The sequence below is a fragment of the Vespa mandarinia genome, chromosome 13 (genome assembly GCF_050613455.1).
Source record: "Vespa mandarinia isolate Hongniang chromosome 13, ASM5061345v1, whole genome shotgun sequence".
In the NCBI taxonomy this organism is placed as follows: Eukaryota; Metazoa; Arthropoda; class Insecta; order Hymenoptera; family Vespidae; genus Vespa; species Vespa mandarinia.
In genome coordinates, this window is record NC_140822.1 from 4,177,501 (window position 1) to 4,187,500 (window position 10,000).

At 28.7% G+C, this 10,000-nt stretch overlaps 1 protein-coding gene across 4 annotated transcripts in view; it reads left to right on the plus strand.

Moving 5' to 3' along the window:
• The window catches only part of LOC146872605 (beta-1-syntrophin-like), a 281,859-nt gene that overhangs the window by 130,142 nt on the left and 141,717 nt on the right, over positions 1-10,000 (plus strand). For 3 of the 4 annotated variants that reach the window (XM_085660893.1, XM_085660891.1, XM_085660892.1), the window contains exon 4: positions 4,573-5,180. The exons of the other annotated variant lie outside the window; for it this stretch is intronic. In XM_085660893.1, the coding sequence (XP_085517019.1) occupies positions 4,573-4,709 (137 nt within the window). In that variant the 3' untranslated portion in view covers positions 4,710-5,180. Of the gene's footprint in view, positions 1-4,572; positions 5,181-10,000 lie in introns of those variants that run through there. 4 annotated transcript variants of the gene reach the window in all.

Here is a 10,000-nt window from a genome sequence, read left to right on the forward strand (position 1 = left end):
TGAAGCTCATTAGGCAGGGGTGAGAGAGGGAGGGGGTTGGGGTGGGAGATCGAAGGGAGGGAGAAAAGTAAAGAATAAAACAGAATTTTCTCTTTTGTCTTTTGTTATTTTTTTTTCCTTTTTCTTTTTTTCCTTTTCTTTCTTCTGCTTTCTTTTTTTTTTTTTTTTCTTTTTTTCTTTGCTGTTTTTCTCTTTCTTTTTTCTGTTTTTCATTTATATGCAAAAATAAATCGATGAAGATGTCTTATGGTGATGTAGTGTGGGGGGTAGAGGCGAGGGAGGGGGGTGGGGAAAGACGGATAAGATCATTTAATATTTTCTTTTAAATTTGTAGAAATGTAATGAATACTTTTTTTTGTTCTTTTTTTTTTTTTTATGTATGAGTAGGAATGAAAAAGGAAAGAATGGAAAAGACGAAAGGAGCAAGGAAATGCAATAACTTTATTTCAAAAATAGAAGCAAATAAGAATTTAAAAGATAAAATTATAATAATACATCGTATAGTAAAATGCCATACATACAGTCTACGGGGAGATAGACAACGTATTTTTCATTTTTTTATTGTTTTATTTTTTTTTTTTTTTTTTATTTTATTTTTTGTTTTTATAAACGAAAGAACGAATATTTATTTTTTCTTCCCTTTTTCTTCGTCGTTTTGTCGTTATGTTTAGCTTATACCTTTTCTTTCTTTCTTTCTTTCTTTCTTTCTTCTTTTTTTCTTTTTTACAATAATCTTGCAAAACGTGATTAACAAATGTAGAAAAGTTCAGAATGTTACTTAGAGAAAAAAGAAGTAACAGAAAGAACGAAAGGACAAGAAAAAGAATTAAAGAAATAAATTTATAACGTGAGAGGGACAGGGGGAGGGGAGGGATGGTGGGGGAGAGAGAGAGATAAGGGGAGGAGGAGAATATTACAACGGATATAGAAAAGGATGTACTTTTGTATTTTTTATGGGGATAGGACATGCATCGTTGAGTTCTCTTCATGACTATGAGAAATAAATAAAAGCCAGTGAAATAATTCTTGTGTCTCTGAAGGGTGAAAGGTACGTATTCCTGAAAATGTATATCCCTAAAGGGATAATATATGAACGCGTGAAATAAAAGGGGAAGGGTGGAAGAAGAAGTGGAAGGATGAAGAGAAGAGGGGTTGGAATTAAGTAGTCTAAGGGTATAATTTTGAAGAATCAATCCTTTCGTATCAGTGACGGAACGTTTTACAAATGAGACGAAGAGTGACGGTGAAAGTGTGGGGGTGGGGGAATAGTAGGGGTGGGGGAATAGTGGGGGTGGGGGAATAGTAGGGGTGGGGGAATAGTGGGGGTGGGGGAATAGTGGGAGAGGGAGTTGAAAAAGAGAGAATAGTGTGCGAATGGAATCGCGTGATTCCGAATGATTAGATCAGATCGTTTAGGATCAAGAGTCGTCTCTCTCTGTCTCTCTCTCTGTCTCTCTCTTTCTCTCTCTCTCTCTCTCTCTCTCTCCTCCCTTTCTGGTTACACGAAATCGAAGAGGACAAATGTTGAGTGAAAACATTTGACCTTACCGACCGATGGCCTATTTTATATACAATTAGTTTTACAAGATTAAAGTTATGTTTTCTGTCTTTTTTTCTTTCCCTCGTCTAACTTGTTAATTTTTTTATGTATATTTTTTTTTCTTCTTCTTCTTCTTTTTCTTTTCTTTTTCTTTTCTTTCTTTCATGATCGAACGTCATATTTAAATTTCAAAATTAACTAAACAATTAGCTAAGAATGATTGTGAAAAATGTATAATGAGAAACGTTGAGGTATTTAGGAAAAAAAAAAAATAATAAACAGATAAGTAAAAAAGAAAAAAGAAAAAAAAAAAGAAAAACGGAAGTGATCTTACAGTATGTAAGTACATATACTCGTAACTTGTAACTTAGCTCACGTCAAGTTTAATCATATATATATATAAGTAACATATTTTTTTATTAGAACTTCCTTTTTCTAGTTTTCTCTTCGAATTCTCAGGTAAAGTTCTCGTGCAACCAGAACACGGGTAACTAAGGTTATCCTTACTTAAACGTGACAGGACGGCACGAACCCTTCCAACTTTTTTACAACTCCCCACGAAATATAACTTTTATAACTTGACCATCATTTTCGCACTTCCCCATCTTCCTTTCCTTCTTTTTTTTTTTCCTCTGTACTTTCCTTCTTCTATTTTTCTTTTCTTTTTTTCCTTTTTTTTTCTTTTTTACTTTTTATCTCATTTTCCTCTCTCCTTTCGTTTCTAATTCACAGATTGATAAACCAACCAATTTTTCATTTATTGAAACACGATGAAAAGTATTTCAACAATTAAAATTCAGAAATTTTAAAATAATTTTACTTTTGACATTATAATTCTATATATCATTTAAAAATAATTATCTCCTTTTTGTCTTCTTTTAGTCGAAGAAAATAAAATTGAAAGAAAAAAAGCATAACGTTTTGTTAAAACAATTATAATTCGATCGAATGAACTTACTTGTAAAATTTAAGAGATAATATAAACAATAATTTTTCTATAATAAATATTCGTATATATATAAATTATATATATATATTATTAATATAAATCAATATTATTATCAATGTTAAAATATAAATAATAACAATGTTATCAATACTCACAATTATAAAATGAAAATCAGATCGAATTGAAATTATTAGTTGATCGTTATTATAAATGTTTGTATAAATAATATAGCGCTAATGAATATGAATTTAGTTATATTTAATTAATGAATATGATAATGAATAGCGCTAACGAATAGAAATTTAATAAAAAAAAAAAAAAAAAAAAAAAAAAAAATAAAGAATAAAAAAAAATAAATAAATACAAAGTTTTATGATGAATTATTTATAATAATAATTATTATCACTAAGTGACAATCGTAAAGAAATTTTTGAAAAGAAATCTTTATATATTGATATCAAGTAATTATTAAATTATTCAATAGAATTAATATATAAAAAATAATTAAACAATTTAGCATCATTGCTATATAAATATATAAATTTCTTCAACGCATTCCATTTTGTACAATGACCATATATATAAATTGTAATTTACAAAAAAAAAAAAAGAAGAAAAAAAAAAGAATTTTACGATGCAATATAATAATAATAATAATAATAATAATAATAATAATAATAATAATAATAATAATAATAATAATAAACTAACAATCGTAAAGAATATTTTAAATCCTTTATAATGACGCGTGAAAAAAAAATCAAAATAATCTAATATAATTAATCATTTTAATAAATCAAACAATCTAATCGATAATATTCTTGTATCGACATAAGTGACGCCAAGTTACGATGAATCCTTTCAATTGGAGAAGATCTCTAATGATTAGAAACATACATAAGTGTAAAAAAATAGTTAACGGTTCGTCCAAAGAATCAAAAAAATTTCCATCGGCGTATGTCGGCTGAATTCAATTTCGATTCGTACGTTTTGTCACTTAAATGCAAGCCCGGTAAAAGCAATTTTCACGGCTCACATTCTATACTGATCTGATTTTTTTTTTTTTTTTTTTTTTTATTAGGTGACTGTTATATATCGTTTTTGCATCATGATGATAAGACTGTAAATATCAAGAAAAACAATAAATGAAAGAAAGAAAAGAAAAGAAAAATATGAAAGAAAGACGTAAAAAAAAAAAAAAAAAAAGAAATAGATGTACATCTATTTTCAATTATAATCGATTAAACGATTAATATGTATTATTACATTAAACGAATTAGTTTCAAAATCGATCAAGATGCAATAGTAAAACAAAAAAAAAAAAAGAAAAAAAAGAGAAAAAGGATGATCCTAATATCGATTAGGAGAAGATAAAAAAGGAAAGGAATATTAAGGAATCAAACAGTACGTAATAAAAATTAATTATATTTACGATGATTAAGAACGATTTTAAATCGATCACATTCAAAACGTTAATAAAATTGCTCTCGTGATATGAGAAAAGGAATGAGAGAAGGAAAATTAAAAGGGAAGAGAAAAAAAGATAAAAGAAAAAGTAATGAAAAAGAAAGGGGAGAAACGCGATGAATTAAAAAAAAAAAAAAAAAAAAAAAAGAAAAGAAAAAAAAAGAAAAAAAAAAGAAAAAAAAACTAGAATAAAATTAGACACTCAAAATTAAACACTAATCTAATTGTTCGTTCATTCATAATTTATCGATTCAGTTAAATCATAATGTAAATTTTATTAAACGTCGAAAAGAATTTTTCGATATGGCTATACTACATCAAATTCTATCAGATACGATACATAAATAAAATTAATTCTAATACTTGAAGTATATAGATGTCTGGAGAGAGAAAATAAATGAAATAAAAAATTATTAATTTAAAAATGATTCATCTAATGTTCTTAGATATCTTTTATTATTCGCCTTCATTCTTAAACATTTTTATAAATCTTTATCGGTCTCTCTCTCTCTCTCTCTCTCTCTCTCTCTCTCTATCCCTATCTCTATCTATTTATCTGTTTCGTATAACAGTGAACTTGTTTCTGTGTCTATCTATCTCTTTCTCTCTCCTTAAGCAAGGAAAGGCAGCAGATGGATTTCGAAGGCGAACGTTATAAGGCGACGTTTGCAGGGATATAGAAGGATATTGGAACCGGATTACATATTAGTCGTCCTCGTCGGTGCTCTCCTGACTCCTTCGAAGGGATGCTAAGGGGTGTGTCGAAGTGGCCGAGGGTGGAATATTTGCAGGAAATCGGGTTTATCCGGATTTCCCGCAACGGCGCGACGGAACGATGCGACGGAAGCTGCGGTTCGCTTAGCACTGCCACCCCCTAACCCCACCACCACCTATCTACTCATCTACCCACCCACGTCAAACTCTCTCCCTCCCCCCTTAATACCTTCCGACCCGATTTCGAATCGATTTCGTCTCATCTTTCCGATCGTTCGATATCTTCAGACAAAAGTTATGTTTGTACTTTGTTTGTGTGTGTGTGTGTGTGTGTGTGTTGGTACGTGTATATGTTTAATTGTTTTTTTTTTTTTTACTTCGTCTTCGTTGTTTTTAATTGGCTATCCTAATGGCACAGCTATCCTAAGTACTTGTATGTGTATATAAAAAAGAAAAAAAAAAATAAAAGGAAGAAAACTTTATTTAAATATAAAAGTTAATTGTATACTAAGCAGATCAAATTTTTCAATAAATCTAATACACACACACACATACACACACATATATATATATATACTAATAAAATATTAATACATACCAATGCTGGTATTTTATTAATACTATAAATGAAAGAAAAAATTCATAACCTTTATAATAATAAATATGAAATAAAATGTTAATGTTAATATTATTACATTTTACTAATGATTGAAAAACTTCTTCACTAATATCAATAAAATATATTAATTATCCGGTATTAATGTTTTCTTATCAGTTTATCATTTTTCAAAAAAAAAGCAGATATTAATGAAATCTTCTTTCCTCTCCCCCCCCCCCGCCCTCCCTCCACCCCCAAGAAGTATCCAATAATTATTTATATAAAATTTGAATTAATGAAACATATACGTATGTATTACTTTAATAACTCATATTTTCCATCCATGTATTTACGTTGATTTATTTATATCAAAGATTATACGTTTATCTGTTTAATATTCTACGTGTATAATATTTATAATCGGTATTAATTAGAACAAACGTACACGTTACACGTATATAGTAAAATCATTTCTTGCTCGATTCAAAATCGTCCGAAGTCGCTTTGGGAGCTCTCATTAAAACGGATTAACTTTGTCGAATAGCGTCCACCTGTAGTATAGCAATTATTCTCGTCGGTAACGATGAAGCTTCGACGGATAATTTTGGTCTCCTCTGCGCGTTCATGAACTTTAGATAACTATATATCGACGAGAGAGAAAGAGATAGAGAAAGAGAGAGACAGAGAGAGAGAGAGAGAGAGAGAGAGAGAGAGGGACAAGTGAAAAAAAAGAAAAAAGAAAAAAGGGATTGTGATAAACGAGAGAGACTGGAGAATAGTCACTATGAGTCTCTCTGTGTCCGTATGCGTGTGTGCGTGTGTGTGTGTGTGTGTGTGTGTGTGTGCGTATGCGCGCGTGTATGTGTATGTGTATTTATAAGTGTGTATGTATTTCATAACGTTATCGCATAAATATAGTCGAGAGAAATTCTGAGAGGGTCCTTTCGTGGTATACGCTTTTATCGTACACCCGTTATAGCAATGAGCGAGCATGTATAAAGGATACGAGCGGTTTGAACGATAAGACAAGGGTTCATCCGTTGCTTTCTTGTTATTTTAACCCTCTCTGTTTGACTTGATGTTCGAGGGTGTTGTTGGTGATGTTTTTCAAGAGAAATAGAGAAATAGAGAAAGCGAGAGAGAGAGAGAGAGAGAGAGAGAGAGAGAGAGAAAGAGAGAGAAAGAGAGAGAGAGAGAGAGAGAAGACAGAAAGGGTTTATAATTTTTATTTGAGAATATCGGCTTTGTAGTTGTCCCTCGATAGTTTTACGTCATGTTCTTATGAAGATTAGAATAGTAGAAATATAATTATTTTCTTTCTTTTTTTTTTTCATGTCTCGTTCTTTTCACGTTTTAGTTTCTTTTTTCCTTGTTCGTTTTATTTCCTTCAAATTAGACAAAGATTTCAGTAAAATTTTTTTCATTTAATTTTTAAATAACGAATTCAGGAATTATTTCAAAATCTCTTGTACTTCAATAATTGGCAGGTTATATATAATATATCCTTTTTTGTAATTTAAATTATAATTGTTATATATTATATTATTATATTATATATATAATTGTTATATGTTATATATTATATAAGATTGTAATATATAATAGATTATATCAATTTGTGTTGTACAATAGATTATGTCAACTTGTGTTTATACATTTTTTTTTAATTTGAATCATAATTTATTAAAATGCTAAAACACAATATATTTTTTGAAAAATTGGTTCGTAAACCAATTTTCTGTTTCTTCAGATTTTTAGTCTCTATATTTTATCTACAAAAAAAAAATGAAAAAAAAAAGAAACACATACATTAAAAACTAATATACTTTATTACTGTTATATTTCAATATATTTAAAACATTTAACAGCAAACTCATCGTTAAAATCACTTAATCCCTGTTTAAGTTAATTTATTTTTAAACAACAATAATAAAATTTTATATACCTTTCTCTCTCTCTCTCGACATGCTTTCGTATAATTACATTTTAACACGGAAAAAGATATATATATATACATAAAGGTATATATAAAAGATATATAATATATATATATATATATATTATTATATATTATATATATATATTATTCTCGATAAAATTGAAATCACAATCTAGCGTAATAAATTAGTCGAGCGTAGGAATGAATTAGTTATGTTGGCTGGAACGTCCATATTGGTAAATTATTTGCGGTAAGTCTAATAAACTTAACGATCCAACGAATTAAGCACGATTGAGCTTAGAAATAATTTAGTTTAAAAATTGTAATACGTTTACTTTTTCTCGTTTTTATACCTTTCTCTCTCTCTCTTTCTCTCTCTCCCTCTCTCTCTCTCTCTTTCTCTCTCTCTTTCTCTCTCTCTTTCTCTCTCTCTTTCTCTCTCTCCCTCTCTCTCTCTCTCTCTTTCTCTCTCTCTTTCTCTCTCTCTCTCTCTCTCTCTCTCTCTCTCTCTCTCCTCTATCTCTATAGTTTTTGTTCATTTAATATATATCTGTCTTTGTTACTTTATTCCAGGAAATAACTTCGGAAATCCAGTAATGCTTGCAAAAATCCAAAAAGAAAAAGTCATTTTCTATATACGTACTTTATTTTCCTATTTTTCTTTTTTTCTTTTTCTCTCTTTTTTTTTTTTTGTTTTTTTTTGTATTGTTTCCCCTCCCCTTTTTCCTTTTGCAATCCAGTTTGATCAGATTTACCGAATCCGATTACATGAATATTTAATATTCCACTGGCTCTTCCTGCTAAAACGAAAAGCGTTGCTTTAAAATCGAAAAACGGATTTCACTGGATATTATCTCCTTTAGCGTAAAAAATTTTTTCTTCTTTATAGAGATCCACGAGTATGTTTCCATGAATGATACTTAATGTTATCTATTATGATAATTAATCGAATTATCAATTGTAAGATAAAATTTGTCCTTTGCTCATTTTAGATTACAATTATATTTTAAATTGGCACGATTAATATCGTTATTATATTTATATGATTAAAATATTAATGATAAATTAATATTCATTATTATTGCACGTAATTGATTTTTGTGATTAATAAACAATTAATATATCTTTTTAATGTAAAACTTTTCGATTAATAATTGACAAGTGTAATATACAATAATTAAAATAAATTTTGAATTTAAATAATAAATCGATATTATTCAATTATATTATTAATAATTAAAAATGGTATAAGATCGTAAGATAGATTTTAATATTGTCGAGATAATATCACATTGATTATTGTTATAATATTATCATTCATTGTTAGAACGAAATAACGGAGTTATTGTTATATATTTTAATATTTTCTAATACTTATACATACATACATATATATATATATATATATATATATATATATATATAGATTACATACGTATCTACATATGTATATTTACGTTGAACAAAGAACGTTCTTTAATTAATCCTCATTGTATCATAAATAATGATCAAAATGAAAACTCAAAATATCTAAATAGGATGAACGACTTAATCGTTATACATATATATATATATATATATATTTACATTCAACGATTAGAATGGAATAAAAAATTTTTACAGAATAATGTAAACAAATTAGAAAAGGACAAATCGTTTGATTTATAGTCATATTAAAAAGAGAACAAAATGAAAAAAATAAAATAGTCGAAACAATAAAAAAAAAAAAAATAATAAAAAATATAATATAAAATTAAAACAGAAGCAATCAATGAATCTTTGATCACTACGATAATTAGAATAAGTAAAAGTAATCTATCGAAATCATTCTAATTCATATGCTAACGTATACATACAAGCTGCATTATAGTAGAGAACATATGTCAGCATTGATATTATATGGTTCATTGTCGTGCGTTTACGTCGATCGAAATGAAAAAAAATAAATGACTACGATGATAATAACGATTATAATCCGCAAATGATTAATAAATAAAAATCAATGTGAAAGGAAATAAAAATGAAAGGAGACAAAAAAAAAAAGAAAACCAAAAAGAAAGAAACAGAAAGAACTTGCTTTCAAAGAAGCGACGAAGTGAACAACATCTCTCTCTCTCTCTCTCTCTCTCTCTCTCTCTCTCTTTCTCTCTTAAAATAAATAAAAAAAAAAAGTAGAGAAAGAGAGAGAACTAAAGAGGTAAATAAAGAGAGAGAGAGAGAGAGAGAGAGAGACATACATAAGTAACAAGAGAAAAATAGAAATATATATATATATATATATATATATATAAACAAAGAGAGAAAAGAAGAGAAATATAGAGAGAGAAACATACACGACTAGAGACAGAGAGAGAGAGAGAGAGAGAGAGAGAGAGAGAGACATAAATAAAGAAAGAAAGGAAAGAGAGAAAGCTGTTTTTAAGCACAACGAGTGACCGCGATTTGCGGACTGGAATACGATGGAAGGTGAAGGGGATGATGGTGGTAGTGGTAACAGTGGTGGTGTAGTACTCCTAGTAGTGTGGTGGTGGTGGTGGTGGCTTAGCGGAATGATGAACAGCCTGCACCGTTCTTCTCTTACGTCTCTTGATTCTTTTGTCGTAGAAAAGCTATAGTTGCGAGTGAGAGACCTCGTATTTTTCTGTTATTCTTCTCTCTCTCTCTCTCTCTCTCTCTCTCTCTCTCTCTCTCTCTTTCAGTTTCTGTCTTTATTTTTCTCTTCTACGTATAAGTATTCTTCACTCACATACATACACACGTATTCACATTTTGAATGACGATAAGGGACAATGA